The sequence below is a fragment of the Dreissena polymorpha genome, chromosome 8, assembly GCF_020536995.1.
Source record: "Dreissena polymorpha isolate Duluth1 chromosome 8, UMN_Dpol_1.0, whole genome shotgun sequence".
Lineage (NCBI taxonomy): Eukaryota > Metazoa > Mollusca > Bivalvia > Myida > Dreissenidae > Dreissena > Dreissena polymorpha.
In genome coordinates this window covers 69851147-69871262 of record NC_068362.1, presented here as the reverse complement: position 1 = coordinate 69871262, position 20116 = coordinate 69851147, and the positions used below count along the sequence as shown (strand labels likewise).

General features: G+C 35.7%; 1 protein-coding gene across 1 annotated transcript; it reads left to right on the top strand.

The window, feature by feature from the left end:
- The first annotated feature begins 3625 nt into the window (after positions 1-3625).
- LOC127840612 (uncharacterized) lies at positions 3626-14713 on the top strand. The gene is made up of 9 exons (XM_052369020.1): positions 3626-3651; positions 6870-7804; positions 8884-8977; positions 9759-9925; positions 10969-11124; positions 12246-12339; positions 13247-13282; positions 13563-13768; positions 14705-14713. The coding sequence occupies exons 2-9, from the start codon at positions 7070-7072 to the stop codon at positions 14711-14713; spliced, it is 1497 nt and encodes a 498-aa protein (XP_052224980.1). The 5' UTR covers positions 3626-3651; positions 6870-7069.
- The last annotated feature ends 5403 nt before the right edge of the window (positions 14714-20116 follow it).

The window sequence follows — 20116 nt, the reverse complement described above, 5'->3', positions numbered from 1 at the left end:
ACAGCATACAACTTAATGTCAGAGGCAAATGGTCTTAATTCTACCATAGTGTTTCGCAGGCAAAGTTGATTTCCTTACAATTTATTTTTAAATAAGATTATTCAGCTGTAAAAGTTAAAGCGAAATCTTCCTGGCTGACCAGGTGAAGTCGATTCCCTAAAATGTACGCAAGGACGAACAAGCGCAGCGTTAAATAAATGACAATTATTGCGTCATGTTTAAGTGTTCGAATGTTTTCGATTAAGGTCGGTCAACTTGAAACAAACATAGTTTTAGCCTTTCAACCGGTAGCATGCTTATTAAAATTTAATGAGAATACACGGCGCTGGTTACCAGGCCGCAATCCTATCTTGCTTCGGAGTCAAGCGTCCATGATGGAGCTGTTGTGAAAATCGTCACCTCAAGGTATTTAATTTGGCTTGTTTTGATGTTATGAAAGATTTTTATATGGATCACGGGAATATCAGCACCGTTTTGAGTTCATTTACATGTACTATATTTGATCCGCATTATGAGAAAATGGGTCTTTTGTCAATGCGGCCAGCGTAGCTCCAGAACAGGCTGCACTTCCGTGTCCGAAAATGCGCAGGTATTCTGGGCTTAAAATGGCCATATATGGCATAAATGGAATAGGACCCATTTTCGCTGGTCATTTTATCCGTAATAACTCGTGTAATCGTTGAACATTCCGTAGTCTTGTTTTGTTTAAGTTTCATACAAGTTTTTATAAATCGTTTGAATACCGCCTCAATTTCACGTCTTTCCTTTAAAGATATCCTAATAATAATAATAATAATAATAATAATAATAATAATAATAATAATAATTATTATTATTATTATTATTATTATTATTATTATTATTATTATTATTATTATTATTATTATTATTATTATTATTATTATAGTTATAATAATTCAAAATAATTGTTTGTCCTCTCTGTAATTTCAAGATTGATTTGCTTATTTATTATAAGAGGTATTTGACCAAATAAATAGAGCGCTTAAAGGGGCCTTTTAAATGCTTTATATTGATAAATGTAAACATTGGATCTTAAAAGCTCCAGTAAAAAATCAAGAATAAAATTAAAACAAGGAAAAAAAAGTAGCCGGTACCAGGGCTCGAACAAGTGACCCCCGGAGTCCTGGAGTTAGTCTGAAGTAAAAACGCATAAGCCCTCACGGCTATTTCGCCGAGTATACACAGAAAAAGTATTTTATACCTTATAATAGCAATCTTCGTAGTTTCGTAAATTTAAACGACAACAACAGAACTCTACAAATTATTCAATCGTTTCGCGTTGCAACGCTTTATAATTTTTAGGTTTTCGAATCGTCAAAAGATACGTATAATGGCTATATTGGTCTATGGTAATGTTCAGTAATACTGTTTCCTCACAAATATCATAACTAAAACGAAAATTTGCGAATCTGAAACAACTTTTTTCAATTTTGTCAATTTACCAAACCGTGAAAAGATCCCTTTAAATTGAACTATGTAGTGTATGTTTCTGCAAATATGTTTGTTAGATAACATATACCTTTTTATGGATCGCTCAAATCGATGTGTCTAATTATTTACTATAAAGAAATTATGTGTTCAGTTCTATTTACTATCGATAAAAGTTCTAAAGAATCGATTTAATTAATAACAATGTATGCGACCATCCTCTCTGGAACCGAAATGTAAATTCCGTTTGCTTGGTGGGTGGCATGCAGCCTTTCATGAATCGTCTAATTTGATTCTTATTATTTTAATGTCATTCCTCAAACTTTTGGGATATTTTAAACGTGATATGAATAACATTAAAGCATTTATGAATTATTATTTTTATAGTGTTCCCTGCATTCGTTGAACCGAGGTAGGATTTACGTTTATTTACTCTGACGTTCTATAAAGTTATCTTATTGTCAACATTTCCATACATTTCTCCATTCTTTCAATCTAAAATTGTCTAGTATCATTTCATCAAGCGTTTAAATTAAATTTAATATTTTCAGTTTCTCATCAAATCCATTTTAATTGTTTTTTTTAATGTAAATACAAATACATAGCATTTATATAGCGCAAAATTATATACATATTCAATTGCGCTTCACAATTTGTAATGTAATGTAATTTGATATAGTCAATAATGGGCTTATTGGAAGAATATATAACGCGATGTATATTTTTATAGATAAATAATTTACGCGTTCATGTATAAGGTATGTTAGTAAATAGTTTGATCATTTTCACAAAAAAATCACCGTCCCGCTTTTCATGTATAAGGTATATTAGTAAATAATTTGATCATTTTCACAAAAAAATCACCGTCACGCTTTTCATGTATTATTGATTGGTTGATAATATTTATATGATAATGTTAACAATTGCATATACTTTTACTCACTATGGATTGGCGTGTCTTATTTGATATGAGACTACTTCATAACTTTACACTTAACAATTTTTGTTTTGTTAAGCAATAGTGAAGCAATCCCCATGTTTGTGCGAATTTGTTCAACATGTTCTAGTTTTGAAAAAAAAATCTATTTCCAAGAGACCGCCAATGAAAAGATAGGGTAGATCGGGCATTTGTTTGTTTTGTTATGAATAGTTTTTTTATTTACTTGACACGAGTTTTTCCCACTGCCATAATGGTGATCAGACATCATCCGAATTTCTATGCAAAATTTCTTTTTTTAAATAAAAATTCATCGTGAATGAAGCGAATTCGATCGATTTCATGTATCGAAAATGATTACAAACTAACTGGAATACCAAACAGAGTTAAATATGCGACGGTCTCTTGAGAAACTCTCATATAAAATAAATTACGTTTAATTTGACCTTTGTGTATTTGGTTTAAGAAATACAAACATAAACCATCGTTCAAACTATTATGAAACGAAGACAAAATGACAACAATAATAATTCAAAAAAAATAATGTATACATACATAAAATGTTGTCCCAAGTATTGTAAATATTTTAACACAGCTTTGCTCTCTCTTTTTTCCTCATCAAAAAAGTTATTGCCATTGTTTATTATATGAATTTTATATTCCAAATATAATCCAAAACTTTTAGATGTGTCAAGTTGAAATTTCATAAGTAGATAAATCTCACTTAGTTAAATTGTAAACATGAACGAAATCTCGTGCTTTCTTCATTACACAGTAATTGCCCTTTGTGAATTTTCGTACTTAATAAATAAACTCAGTCTTTGGCTTTGAAATCTTTCACAACAAGATATGTTTCACATATTTTTATGTTACATTTTTTAAATTAAACTATGTATTTTAAACATTATTAGCGCTGCCATCGAACAAAGATGCATGCGCGGATATGTCAGGCACGACTGCGACAGTTTTAGTCGATTCAGTGTTTTCCGCATATATTGCATATATACTTTACTCCTCTTTCATACCAAAATTTAAAATTTAGTTAAAACGTTATAAATTATAACGAAATAGCACTAACGTACTCGACGTATTTGAAATGAAAACAAAACAACGACGCTGAACATAATTGTATTGAAATACTAGTAGTGTTAATACCAGTAATACTGAACACCATAATTGATAATTTGGCTAAAAGTGAATCATCAACTTTCAGATGTTGCGACTCCTGTTTATTAGTGTGCTCGTCGGTCTGGCACAGTTTGCTGGTATGTATATTTCATAAAGATTTATTATTAATATTGTCTCTTTGGTATGAACAATTGAACACTTAAAATACGCTCTGTTAATGTCATATCCAAAATGGTCAGTGTTTTTGAACTCCCCCTATCATTTTTGTATTGCTTTACAACTTTCAAAGACTGCCAAGAATGCCTACAGCTTTTTGTAAAACTATAACAATTTAAAAATGAAATGTTATTGTCGTGTATGATTTATTAAATTCTTTCATGACGTTTCTGTTTCTTATAACTGCGCGTTAAATGTTTTCATTAAATGTTTCATTAAGTAATAATTATTTAAAACTTATCGTCATGTATTATAAAGCATTACTAAATGGGCACGACACATTGATTTTATGTTAATGCTACCGAAAAGGGAGCTAGTATTCACCACTTTGCCCATCCGCCCAAATTCTAATTATGATGGGATAGAATTTGCGCGGGTCTGAAACGATTTTCCCCTATTATCGTCTCCGTCCTTCTTGGCGTCCGTCCATCCGTCCGTCCGTCTCTTTCTCGTGGATTTCTGTTGTCTATGCGCGATCTCATCAAATAATGATCCGAATTTGATGAAACTTTATATTAAAAAGCTTGACGTTCATGTCCGTAAATGTTTCAGGGAGCTTATGTCATGTGCAGATTAATTTCTGTTGGCGTTTGATTTCGGATATTAATAATCCGAATTTAATGACACTTCACATGCAGCATCTCTATTTGGGTGGTATATGTATATTTATAGTTTGTTCGCGCCAATAATTTTGCAATGACTTATTGCGATTTTAGTAATAATTTGACATTGTGTAAGGTATTAGGAACTAATTATCGGAATCTGATGAAACTTTGCATGCAGTATACCTATAGGGATGAATTGCGCATTTTGTCATTTCGTTCAGCGCAAATGTGTTTTCAGGGAGTTCTTGCACCTTTGATAATACATGCGCACACTGTAAAGTCGTTCCTCGCCAAAGATTTTTCAGGCAGTAATTGCCTTTTCATTTATAATAAAACATTTTCGAATTAAAGTTTACGTTTACGGAGATCTTAGAAAATTGTGAGCCGAATTTGATGACAATTTTTCCTATAATCTCGTAGGGTGGACGTTGGCATATTGTCAGACAATTCCGCATAAGCGATGTTCGAGAGAGTTCTTGAATAGTATTGATATTCGTTCTATTACAAATGTAGTGCCAAGGTTGTATACTTAGCTGATATAGTGTTTACGAAAAATTCGTCCTTGGCTCGTTTTTTGCGTGCAAAAGTTCGAAAACTCAAAACCCCGCAGGTTATTTATCCTTGGCTAGATATTCGCACAAGTTCGACCTTGACACGTATACGCTAAAGTTCAGACACCCAATACCCAGCTTAGATTTCTTCCATAGCTCCATATTCACATTAAAATAGAATTCTCAATACCCACCTGGCTAAATATTATTTTTAGTTTGGATTGGTATTTTTATAGATCTAATATCCAATACCAAGATCGATGTTCAAATCTGTCTTGATATTCGCTTAAATTCGAATAACTTATACCCAGTTGGTATTCATTACTCTAAATACGCTAAAATTCTCATATACCCGCAGATAAATATTCAAAATTGTTCAAATACCCTATAATAATCTTTGTATTCGACCTTAACTGAAGTTCGAATGCACAATACATGTAATCGCGGAGGTATTCGACTCGATATTCGCTGAAGAACGAATGCACAATAATCACCTAGGTCATCGATTCGATATTCGCTGAAGTTTCAATACATAATAGTCACTTAGGCGCACGACTCGATATTCGTTGAAGTTCAAATTAATAATAATCACCGTGGTATTCGACTCGATATTCGCAGAAGTTCGAATACACACTATTGACCATGGAATTCGACTCAATATTCGCTGAAGTTCAAATACACAATACTCACCTAGGTATTCGACTCGGTATTCGCTGAAGTTCGAATACACAATAATCACCTAGGTATTCGCTAAAAGTTCGAACAACCAATTGCGAGATAGGTATTTGACCTTGGCTCGACATTCGTTTAAGTTCAAAAGAAATTGATACCCCTCTTAGCCTCATAATTTCATATTCGCTTAAGTTTTGATATCCAATACCGAGCTGGTTATTCGTTCCTTTCTTGATATTCACGTTCGAATACCATAATCACTCGTTGACATTCGTCCTTTGCTCGATAACCATTTTAGATCGAACACCTTCTATCCAGCTAGACATTCGAATTCAGCTTAGTATTGTATTCACAATACATAGTAACCATTACACAGCTAACTCCGTGGACATTTTGAAACTTATATGCAACACAAGCTCGACATGCACATATCGCCACATAGCCGCTAACACAAGCACGACATGCACATATGTCACAAAGCCGCTTGACATGCACATATTGTCACATAGCCGCTAACACAAGCTCGACATGCACATATGTCACATAGCCGCTCGACATGCACATATTGTCACATCGCCGCTCGACATGCACATATTGTCACATAGCCTCTCGACAAGCACATATTGTCACATAGCCGCTCGACATGCACTTACTGTAACATAACCGCTCGACATGCACATATTGTTACATAGCCGTTCGACATGCACATATTGTCACATAGCCGGTCGACATGCACATATTGTCACATAGCCGCTCGATATTCACATATTGTCACATAGCCGTTCGACATGCACATATATCCACATAGCCGCTCAAATGTAAGGTCAATTTCAATGCTCAGGTCGGTTGATCTTTCAATGAGTAATTGGCTTAATGTCGTGTTTTCATGTTTTAAATTAACCCTACCATTTACGAATCAAATCATCGGGCTTTTTGTGATTGTATTCGTTTCTTAATTAGGGAAATACTCGTCATTTTAAATTGATCTGTTGATGTTTTAAAGAATAAAATATTGCTGTATAAAATATCTGGACATTTTAACCATTTCAATAAACATCGCTTTCACAGTTTGAGAATTCATTCAGTAAATGATCCGGTCCGTCAACTAAAAACAAACGACAAATGAGAAATTATCTATTTATTGTAAACACATTTCAACATAAACTGATAGTCACATTTACGAATCGTTTGCTGTGTTTATTAATATAAATGCATGCTAATCAAGTCAATTATAAAGCAATATGTTTGCTTGATTTCTCATGTGGTCTTTTCAAAATATACTTTAATGACTCCATTTATTTCCGAATATAGTCGCAAAGAAGACGTACCATACGGCACTGTTGTATCTGAATGCGACATACGACAGTACAACAAATGTCGCTCTGACTCTTTCGACACCTTACAAATTGGTTGATCAATCCTGTACATTGGTTCCAAATGCCCCTCCCCAAGCAAACACATACGACGTGAAAGATTGCCCATCTGTCCTAAATTCACAGCTTGGAATAAGCATGAGCGGCCTGAGATTCGCCGTCGATAACGATACTGACACCACCCCGGTGATTGTCCTCCAGTCCTATGGTAAGATGCAGGAAGGCTACGCTGCCATTGAAGACGCACATCTTGGGACGGAGTATTACGTCGGCACGTATTGCAGCATGGGAGGCTACTGTCAGTTCGCCGTCACTCCCGTTTACAACGACACGAATGTTACCGTGTACCTGCCCGACGGGAAAAACGAAACGCTCAAGTGCAATACCAATGCCGCAAACCACTTCGGCGTCCCAGTGACGTTGAACGAGCTGGAAGTTCTTCGGATCGAGTCTACGCAAGACCTCAGCGGAACACGAATCGTCGCTAGTAAGAACATCGCCGTGTTTGTTGGGACTAGACACATCCAGTCTTCGTTTATGATCGAACAAATTCCGCCAGTGAACAAATGGGGAACAACGTTCGTCTTTGCACCGAACCCGAGAAATAACGCTGGAGATTTGATGAAAATAATCACAAAATCAGTTGATACGGAAGTATCAATAGCCGGTTTCTCATCGTTTATTATACCAAAAACGATTGCATCGGTTGAAAGACGGATCGACTGGGGAATGAACAGCGTTGTGCGAACAAGTAGACCGGTTCTCGTTCTGCATATCATGTCGGTCAACCTGTACAACGGGACAGGCAACGTGGTGGGTTTGCCATCGATGGTGTTGGTACCGGATAAGAACCACTGGATCACGTCAGGCAAAGTAACCTGTCCTTGTGAGGGTGCACTCGTCGTTGGAAATGCAATTCAAGCAACTGGAACCACGCTTCAATATGTCAATACAACGTGTAGCACAAACTTCAATGAAATAAGCATTGCAGGAATGATTTATGCAACATGCAACAATACAGCGGCATTTTTGCTACACTCAAACTGGGCTGAAAACACCACCACCCCGGTAAGAAACATATTTGTATTCAAATTACATTTACACAAATAATGTTTACTGTACAAGTTAAAGGAATCGTCGAAATATTAATTTCTGGATTTTTTTTCTTCAGAATGATTATTTTCAAACAGGATTTTGTATAGTCAGTATTTGCCTGAGTTGTTTTTGGATGTTTAAAATTGTTATTTTCCCCTACCGGTGAAACCGGAGGGTACTTATGGCTTGCGCTCTGTGTGTCCGTGAGTCTGTCTGTCTGTCTGTCTGTCTGTCTGTCTGTCTGTCTGTCTGTCTGTCTGTCTGTCTGTCTGTCTGTCTGTCTGTCTGTCTGTCTGTCTGTCTGTCTGTCTGTCTGTCACACTTTTCTGGATCCTGCGATAACTTTTAAAGTTCTTCATATTTTTTTATGAAACTTGAAACATGTCTAGATGGTAATATGGAGATAATGCACGTCATATAATTTTGTTCCTACGTCAAGAACTATGGTTGCTATGGCAAATATATATATAATACAGACAATGGTGGAGTTTCACCGGTAGGGGACCATATTGCTTTGCAATCTCTTGTTTAAATTGTAAGTTTTAATAGTATTTGTTATTTGACAAGCCGTTTACGAATACGTTTTTTTTATTGGACGAATATGTAAAATTGCATCTTTGCTGAGGAGACGTTTTATGAGAAGATTATTGTTACAAAGTCCCTTTGTAGTTATTTTTTTTATTTAAAAATGTTAGTGAATTGTGTTTTGTTTGGACTGTGCTAATAGCGCAGTTTTTTCCGGTGATCAGACTGATGCTGACGGCCATTATCTGATATTTTTATATGGACGCTGATCATACCGAAGCCTTGGTCGGCGACAAGATTGATATTGATATTTACATTCTGGTATATTCCAGGACTGTGATCGTACCGCAGCCTGGGCCGGCGACAATATTGACAACAATTGCGATGGTCGCGTGGACGAGGACACATGCACGGAGTTAGACAAACGTACGTATACAACTGCGTTTATCTACATATAATTCCCTAAACATTTAATAATCTTTGCAAATTCAGGACTACACCTATCAGCCGATTTTAAGAATGTTGACAAGGGCTAATATAATTCAGTCAGTGCATTCAAAACCTGGTTGAACTGCTTTGTACCATATGGCTGCAAGTCAGTAAATCGATTAATACGCAAAGCTCGTGCCACAGCGTAATGTGAACATTTATTTTTTTACAAAATCAACAGGTAAAAATTAGTTATTGCTAATGAGATTCAGTATTGTATAAAAAGTAGTTTCTTTTTTTCGCCAGCAGTCTTCTTCCAAATGGTTATTTAGAATGATACAATGTTGTCGAAAAATTAACCCACAATAAATTCATCCTTACCGTGGGTCATTCAAAATCAGATTTTCAGATAATTAAAAGATAAGTATCTCCAGAATAACATTATTGTACATATTTCCATCAGTTTCAAGCCATCTTTTTTCAACGTTACGCACGCATTCAAGTGACGCCATTTAACCATATAACAGAGCAATACGATTAGCTTCCGACGCGATTTATATGTTACTAAAATGTATAACTTATTTGTGTTTAGCTGTGTTATACATCATTCAATAACGTTAAATTTGCATGTACGTGCGCTCTAAGACGTTGCACCGCAAAGTTCCCCGAATTTTCAGAGTCATAAACATCATAAACGCTTTTCTTTGACAGTTCATATTTTAAATTTTATTAATTTGCAAATAAGCAATAAGCAAGAAAGTTGTGGTTGTGCTTTCAGGACTGGTCGTGAATACTGCATATAAAGAAGCGACTTCCAATGTAACATCTGTCAATATCGAGGGTGTCAAATTGATACCAGTTACCGTTGAACTTCTCAACAACCACAGCGTAGCCGTCATAAAACTTCACAGAGGCGCGTTGTCCACAGAGGACACTGTTATCATGGTAACGTTCAAACAACAATGGGCTTTATTCTGCATTATATTCGCTCATGTTTCCTATAGACAGAAATCAACAGTATCGATGTAAAACTAAGCAAACGCCCCACCGTAAAGGACGCAAGAAGAAAGACCGATCTTTAGGGCACGCATCTAACTATATGTACATTGTTTACATATTCTCACTCAAGCTCAGGTTTGAGTTAATCTCAAAACTAAAAAAAAACATTTGTGATCATCAAGTTGAGCATTATGTCTCAAGAAATTAAAAAAAAAAGCTTCCGATGATTGACTTTCGTGTTTTTGTACAGATCAATTTACTCAAATTAGTGATGTTGTCTAGCAAATAACTTACTTCACCAGGAATCACTTATACAAGGTAGACATTTTATCAAGTAACTTATCTAACCAGTGCATAGTGTTACGAATAAACTCAAATCAAGAGGCGGAGTCAGCTTTGCGTTCTCTTTATTTACTTTTAAGTTACTTTTCCTCTGCATACTCAATGTGTTTATCACAGTGTGATGTTTTCTTGTACATATATAGTTTTTTAGTTTTGAGTATGACTCATTAACGAGTTTGAAGAAGAATATTTGCTTATTTTTAAAGATGAGATTTGAGATTGTTTATTAGCGGAACGACATTACCAATACTCAACTGAATGAAAACTCAAATCTAATGTTCTGGGTTGAGTTCACAAATGAAGAATGTTTATGAAACTGGGCACAGGAATCACTTAAACAAAACGCGCATTTTTGGTCTATCAGTGAGATTACTTCGTCGACAATCAAAACATGTGTTATAAGTAACGTACCCGTTTAACCGGTGGGGACTATATGTTAACCCCCATGTGTCCGTCTGTCCATCTTTTCCTTCAATAACTTAATGACAGAAATTAGGTTGATGAAACTTGGTATGTAGATAGAGAACCGTATAGGGGTTATGCATGTTAGTTCATGTTTTGTCAGAAAAATGCTTTACTACGTCGATTTCGCTTCTCTTTTTTAATCCGTAAAAAATCCGATGGATCCTTCTGATTTGTTCTTACAGGTGACTCCGTTGCAAATAATGGTGTCGTCATGTAACATGAGTAAGTGCAACGATACTAACATAACACAAGCATCGAACAACGGGCCTCTTCTTAAAATACAAATGCAAATACATGTACAGATACAGAGCGACTCGAACTATATTCACATTACATGGGTAGGTACATGTGGCATGGTGATCGTTCGATCCGTGAGTATTCATTTTTTTAACTGAACGAATAGTATCATATTATTAAATTTGACCCGGTCTCGGGGAAACCGGGTTTAATGCATGTGCGTTAAGTATCGTCTCAGATTATAATGTGCGGTCCCTGGAGACTGGATTTTCATGCACAAGAGACTTCCTTTAAATGAGCCGCGTTCTGAGAAAACTGGGCATGATGCATGTGCCTAAAGTGTCGTCCCTGATTAGCCTGTGCAGTCCGCACAGGCTCATCAAGGACGACAATTTCCGCCTAAATTGGATTTTTGCTAAGAAGATACTTCATGTAAACGAAAAATGTCATAAAAGCGGAAAGTGTCGTCCCTGATTAGCCTGTGCGCACTGCACAGGCTAATCTGGGTCGACACTTTACGCACATGCATTATGCCCAGTTTCCCAGAACAGGACTCAAATATAAAAAAATCAATTCAAGCGGTAAGTGACGATACTAAACGCACATGCATTAAGCCCGGTTTTCCCAGAGTGCGGCTCAATATTTTTATGTGTTCGATAACAAATTGTGTGGGGATTAATTGTAACATGTTATGGTGTGTGGGGGTCTTGTGTGAAGGCGATTATGCATTTCGAAGTTTTTTAAGTGTTCCGTTATATGAGACTGAGCATCATAGTGAGAACTTTTATGTTTGCCCTATCGGCTTCTAGTAATATACATTAGTAGTTTGTATTTATCTCTATTTCATTTCGTTTCATTTTACTTTATTGATTCACTACATGATGAATGAATACTACCACGTATATGTAAATGAATTGTGAATCCATGTATTTCTAATCTTATTTTTTTATTTCAAAAATTTAGTCGCATTCTCAGGGGTCATATGTCATTAATGACCTCATGTAATTTTTTATTTCACCACTTCGCATCTTACGATAAATTACTTCAACCCTCAATACAACGAACGCAGTGTATTTTGACCCGGAATCATTCGGAATCCGACGGGAGTACAATGAGTAGCTTTCAATAGAGAGTCCCGTGGCTGCAAACACGCACATACTCATGCAGAAACAATAACGTATAAATGCACGCCTGTCTTAATCTTTATCAATTTCGCTTGCAGCCATATTCCCCAGCTTTTTCTAAGGACACAATAACACAGGAGCCAACTGAAATGACCCTGTATTCGGCAACAGGCGGGGCCAAATTCATGCTAGGTAAGTCGAATACAGGGGAAGGAAAGTTCCAAAATTTAAAGCAGTGAAGTTTAACACTGAATAACACTGTTTTACTGTTATGAAATACATTATTTGATTTTGTTTTAATTGAAAGATGTTTTATGACAATATGTTCATTGTTCTTGAGAGAAAAATATATGGTAGACATACCGGTAGAAATGTACACACACAATAAGAATTAAAATGTACGTGACTATAACCGCGAGTGTTTCTGACTTGTGTGTCTTATAGAGTTTAACAACTTACACGAGGATTGCACTTATTTATAACATGTAGTTTGAAAACTGATTCAGCTATTGCTATTTGTAACACAAATTTGCTAATATTTGCTATATTTATAGCTATGTATATGTTGCGTGTTGAATAACACTACATGAACTCAATACTTGTTCGAGTATTAAAGAGTTCGAAAGGTAGTCTTTTCTCTTAGCTTGCATGTCTGTTTAAAAAATAAAACACACACAAACTATACTGTTACATTGCTTTTTACTCGCCTCGAATTTGAGATCCGTTTAACCAGCACGGATAAACATGTTCAAATACTTGAGACGTGATATATAAGCACGTAAAAACGGAATTTCGCATCAATCAAGCAGACCCCTTCGCCCGACATCACAATTCAAGATCAAATACAATACATCAAGCCCATTTCATAGAGTGGGGATTAATTTTTAATTGCTGATTTGGTAAAAAAAATGCAAGCAAAGAAAATAAGACAAGTTTGATATTCTATGTCACAATAAAAGGTTAAAATATGCTTTGCGCCTTTTTGGAATATAAACCGAAGGCGTTATTGACAATTACGTCTTTTAGACATGGCAATCATGGTATGTCCTTATAAACAGTGAAACTGAAACAAATGAATTACAATACTATTATGTTGCAGAGTTGATGTCGGAAGACTGTGGGAAAATCAATACTGGTATGTAAAAATTTAAGATAAGTTTATGATATCATTGTTAATATTATTTTTTTAACACCACCACCACCACCACCACAACCACCGCCGCCGCCACCGACACAGCCACCACCAACACTACTTATACTACTTCTACTACTACTACTACTACTTTTGCTACAACTACTACTATATATCCATAATTTTATCATCATCGTAATTGTTTTCGCCGTCGTCTTTGATGTTATTATAGAATCCACCATCATTATCACCTCAAGCACATTCCTTGTTGTGTTATATCTAGGTGCGACAGGCCAACAGCTAGACAGTAAGGGACTGCGGTTTGTGTCCCCTCCACAAAACACACGTTCGTTCAAAATATTGGCCAATGATAAAGATGCAAATGTGACATTCTTCACTTTAGACGGCGTGACACTAAAGAATGAAAAAAACCTGATAGTGAACGCTGGCGCATATGAGGAGTATCAAAATCTCTTGTCAAACACATGGGTAATGCATTTTACCGTGTATGAAAATTTTAAAATCTGTATTATAAAAAAATTATATGAACCGATGCAAAAGTTACATTATGTGACCTTAAGTATACTTTTCGATACAAAGTATTGTTGAACTAAGTATGATACAAGTATGTTTGATTTCTACCGGACACATCACATACACATATATGTAACATACTATCTCTCTGTCAGGTTTTCATAGAATCCAACGAAGAAATAGAAATATGGGTGTTACAAAGTAGAGACAATAATTACTGGAACTCTTACTGGACCAGGCTCATTCCAACCGATGTGTTGTCTTCTGGGTACAAAAAAGGTACATCTACATTTTTCTATACCATACGCGTCACACCGTCGCACAAAGTGTTTTTTATATAAAATAAATCAAAACACCGTCAACTATCGAGTTGGGGTCTTGCTACAAGCAACTGATTTCAACATGTGAACGCGGCGTTCCCAACACGTCATACGCGTTTTTACTGCACTTTTACTGCGATTCCTCGGTCTTCACACGTGGCGATCGTCGGCGTCCATACGGTATCCATAATACGATATTAGCGTGTCTTCTACGGCTGTATTGATTCCTTGGCGTTTGAATTGCTTTGCTTCTGGAATCCTCAGCGCGATCTCATGTGGTTTTGGTTAGAACGCAGTAACAACACCAAGCATAGGCATGTACTTTGAGCAAGGCCGCTACCTTTGTCGTTCTGGGCGTTTCGACGCCTTCTTCACGCGTTCTCACGACGCCCAAACGTCGTCCTGGGGAATTCTGCCGCATCCTCGGTCGACATCAGAACGAAGTAAGAACGCTAAACCAGTGTGACAAGGAAAACGACATTAAATGTGTTTGCCCATTTCTACGTTACCGAACACAACTATATGAAAGTGATTTCTTTCCAGTAATTCAGATGTTTATTGTGTTTTCTAGTTTCCATAGCCGGCTCTGATTGTACACACGTTAACTACCTTAACTACAACAACGGAATACTAGAAGTGACCACTGGTGCTTCTATAGGTATGATTGAAGGCCAATATTCAGATCAGCTTTTTAACGTTTTATTGTTTTGGTCGATGGCTTTTTTGTCAATAAATAGTAAATATTCAACTATAATATATTGACCAAAACAAAATATGATGGTTTAAAGGAACACACAACTGGAATCTTCGTGGAAATAAAAAAGCATAACACTAATCGAGAAAGGAGGACTTCGCTGTGAACTGTGAAAAGAGTTTAGTATTTGAGAAAAAAAAAGAACAATAATTGTTTAACATATCTTTATAAAAACATTGCAAACGTCAAATAAACTACATTAGCTCTTCAACAAATGCACTTGTTATAATAGTAAGAATCATTTTGCTTTTCAGAATATACATGGAATAAACAAACACTTGCCATGTTTTGCAAGGAGTCCATAAGCGACACAGACTTTATCCAGATACCACCACCATATACACTGGGAAAGGAATATTTTATTCCGAAACTGGACATCGATGCTACCGTTTTTGTACAGAGCATCGAGGACAGCAACTTTGTCTTAGTTAACCACACTTACGATATGTCCTACGCACCTAAGAACACGGACCTGTCATTTAACATAGCACTCATCAAAAACACGGTATGACCATGAGTGTTGGTGTTATTGTCGTTGTGATCATAATGGTATCGACGATAGTGGTTTTGAGGATGACTATGATGATGTCAATAATAATAATTTGAACTAATAATTGAAAAAATCATGATGATAAAGCTTATTAAAAAAAATACACTGATATGTCTTTTTAGTATAAAACAATGATGCTGATGATGCTGATAATGATGATGATGCTGATGCTGCTGCTGCTGCTGCTGATGATGATGATGCTGCTGCTGCTGATGATGATGATGATTGATGATGATGATTATGATGATGATGATGATGATGATGATGATGATGATGATGATGATGATGAGGAGGAGGAGGAGGAGGAGGAGGAGGAGGAGGAGGAGGAGGAGGATGATGACGATGATGATGATGATGATGAAGCCTTTGTTTGTCTCTTCAGATTCTCAGACTGAACTCTGTGAAGCCTGTGTATGTGCTGCTCAAAGTGAATAACATGAGGATGTTTATTCCACCAACCGATCAGTTCAGCGATTCTTGTCGCAAAGATTTCCAATCCATGTATGTTTATCTATAAGGAGAGATAATTTCCATACGCTACTATCTGTCTTCCTCATATGCAATCCTTATGTCGCCATTCTCTTGTTAATGCACTAATTCATATAATCATTTGTATTTTCCTTCTTCCTTTCGTTAACTTTTTCTTCCGTTTGTTCCCTCAAAATATACATTTATCCCTCCCTCCTTCAGAATTAGTTTATTAAACGATATCTCTATAAGGCTACTTTCATTAATAGTTCTGTGATGTAATAATGTTTCTTTAAAATTAGTCATGACCACGTTCTGAAAATGTTTCCTTCTGATACAATTACGTACAGTTTACACAATAACATGATGTATCAACAATGTGCTATTAGAAATGTTTCTCGACAAGAGAATATAATATGATTATTATTTTACATTTGAAGCGGCGAATCTCACAAGCATTTTTGCGTGACGAAAACTGGCCAGGACGTGAGCAATAACGATGAGCCTTGTTATTGCATAATAATTAAGGAGGCCTATTATAAAGGCATGTTTTTTGCCAGTGACCAGTTATATAAAACAACAAATCCGGTAAGATCTTTTCTCTACCTACAAGTAACACACCTATTAGATCATCTTTAACCCTTCTGTGGTCAAGTCAAAGTTGCAGTTCTAAGTAATTCATTTCCTCAGATGTTCACAAACATACCGTTTACGGTTTTCTTATTTATTTTTGTTAAATAACTAACAAGAACAAGAAAAAATATGCATAACGATTACGTAAATTTTTCTGATAGCTCACCGTGGAGTAATTAAATTATGATAACATTGGATTGAATTGTTGTCGCTTTATTGCAATTAAATGTAAATTGTGGTAATTGGTAATTTGTGGAATAACTTTATTGTTTTGTAAATGATTATTGGCTAGTGTTAGGAATGCCGTTGCTTAGCAACTTATTAAAACAGTGAATGTTGCGCACTGACCGTTTACATGCGATGACCCCCAGTTTCACTTATTTTAAAGGGGCCTTTACACAGATTTTTGCATGTTTTGAAGTTTGTCATTAAATGCTTTATATTGATTATTGTAAACATTGGAAATAAAAAGCTCCAGTGAAAAAATCGAGAGTAAAATTTAAAAAAGAAAACAAAGTAACCCCCAACTGGGTTCGAACCACTGACCCCTGGAGTCCTGGAGTAAAAGTATAAACCATTGAGACCAAACGATCATCCGCGCTCACGCAAAGTAGAAAGTATTTTATACTTTATATAAGCAATTCTCGTAGTTTTACAAAATATAACGACAACAATAGAACTCTCCAAATTATTCAATCGTTTCGCGTTGCAACGCTTTATAACTTTCAGGTTTTTAAATCGTCAAAAGATGCATATATTGGCTATTTTAGAGCATGGAAAATGCTCAGTATTACTGTTTCCTCACAAATATCATAACTAAAACGAAAATTTGCGAATCTGTAACAACTTTTTCAAATTTTGTCATTTTACCAAAACGTTAAAAGGTCCCTTTAAGTGTATGTTGTGTACATGTATGCCATTGCGAGAACTTTTTGTGTTTCACTGTTCGGCAAATATTTCCTTTCTATAAATAAAAGACCGCACGATATAATAGAGTTTATCTCCTGATGTTGCAAATTAAGTTTCACTTTGTATATATTTGCTATTTACGTGACAGCAATAACTGCACAGTGTACGAGACCATGCTCCGGAAAAGAGAGCATATCCCGACCATGTAATGTTAATCATTATCATGTGTATTGATTTTCCACATTTAGGAGCATATTCACTATCTTCTGACTTTTTTTCAAAACAGATAAAACGTTGATTAATCAAAAATTTAACTTAGAATACAAGTTCAGAAGGAGAAGTAACAGAAAATAAACGGAAGGAAAGTGTTATTCAATTGCTAATAAAAGTTGGCTAACCAGCAGAAAACTCTTTCATGACAATAAGAAATGCACTGTGTTTAAAAATCCGCATTAGTATGTGCTGTTTCGTACATACGTCATATAGACACAATTATTGTTCTACAACATATTCGAGCAAACGTTTTTGTACTTAATATACTAGAAGTGCAATATATATGCAATGTATGTTTGTGTTAAAACATAGAGTTTTCGTTATTAAGTGTACTTAAAACATTACGTGGTGCTCACAGAATTGGCATTTGGCATTCACAAGTGTATGGTGGTCTTTTACGAAGTTTGCCCACTTCATGGTTTTATGGTCAAAACTAACTTCGTCCTGGGGTCATGCCCCTAATGTAAAAATTGTCCTCGCAGAAGGATCATTTTTTAAGCTTCTAAATATTTAGTGAACACTTGAAAAATCTTCTGTAACAACAAGTCGCCAATGTTTTATATTTGAAATGTAACATGATATGGATGTCCTTAAACATGTTTATTCAAATCATATACATAGGGCCTAAATTGGTCCGACCCGGGGGTCAATTCATACCCTTATATGTATGTAGTGATTTTTTTTATCTGAAACCGCTCGGCCCAACACTCTTTATTTTGAATGTGACATCATATGGCGGTCTTTTACCAAGAAGGTTCAAAACATGCCTCCCCCTGCCCGATATCAATATTTGCTACACCGGGGTTACATTTTTTAATGATTTTTTAATGATATCTTAAAACAGTTTGAAAGCGGTTTCATTCCATTTTAGAACAAGGCCAACTTTTAGTTTCCGTTTCCTTGTATGACTTCAGTGAAAATTTGTGAACACTTATGAAGTCACATTAAAACATTACAAAACTTGCTCAGATAAGTTGAGTTCCCCGACGGGTGAGCGACCTGATGTAATCATGTTTCCAGTTCCCGACATATCGCAAAATATGAGTGACCTTTTCCAATTCTATATAGTTCTTCCAATGGTCATTATATTGCTATATACGTGAATTACTCTTCCATTGTTCAATTATACGTATTGCGCTACAGGTATGTACGCTATCTGATAGTAGCGATGCCGACGGGAAGGATAACGACTGTGACGGGCTGGTAGATGAGGACAATTGCACTGACGTTTGCCTGGCCGGTGAAGTAGGTAAGTACTTAACGTCCCAGCTCTGACGTAATATGGACGTAAAAGTGATGCAGCATAACAATCCTTTTTTGAGAATCGCACCACAGTTTATTTGTTATAGTTAGAAAATATGAACAAACATATTGGATAATAAGATGAAAGTTAAAGCTGCGAATTGAGTAATAAATCTAGTGAGAACATCAATCAATTAGGGTTTATTAAGAGCATTCATCAGCATTAACCCATTTATGCCTAGTGGACTCTCCCATCCTTCAAAATTGTATCATGCGGCGTCTCATCTGGGTCTACGCTGTTTGCAAAGGCCTTTTTTCTAGACGCTAGGCATACATGGGTTAAGAAACCCAAAAATGAACGATCGCAGAGACCGAATACGTTTCTTACTGCGGAGGAATTCTTTTTTATATACCCTTAATAACTTAGTGCTCGCCCAATCCGTTCAGCTAATCAGCAGCCACCATTTTTGTATATTGTAAAAACAGTTCATAAATACCGCTCTTCAGAGACACCAGCTACATGTTCTTTCCAGTTTTGTAAAACACGCGCTCTGCGCGTGCATGGGGATGTTGTTGTTGTTTACGAAGAGAACACAAAACAATCGGTATTTAAAATATAATTTTATTAATTTAGCAAATACCAATTATTAAATGTTTATGTGGTATAATATTCATTACGCAATTAAGCCAAATTTTTTTGATAACGATGTTCGCAGCATAACGATACAGAGGCAAAAGTTGCGTTGTATTTAAAAAAAAAATAAGTCATTAATTCCATTAATATCATAATTAGCATTTGTTTACATATTTTTTACTTTTTGAATGATTTCGCGCTTAACAAAAAACAACAACAGAAGAATAAAAATAAACTTTTTAATATAACCTTTTTGGAACACGAAAGTAATTAAGTAATTTGGAAATTGTCTACACAATCGCTTGTGGTCATCTAAAAGCCTCTGTACCACAATATACATTCTATACATAAATGTTGACGTCACTACGTTATTGTCAGTAAGACCGGTGTGACACAATGCCACAATATATATATATATATATATATATATATGTAAAGGGTTGTTACAAACCGGTACTTTGGTGACCGTGTGGCCTACCTAAGGGTTTGTCAATTAACAAGTGTTTTCTTAAGAGGTCTC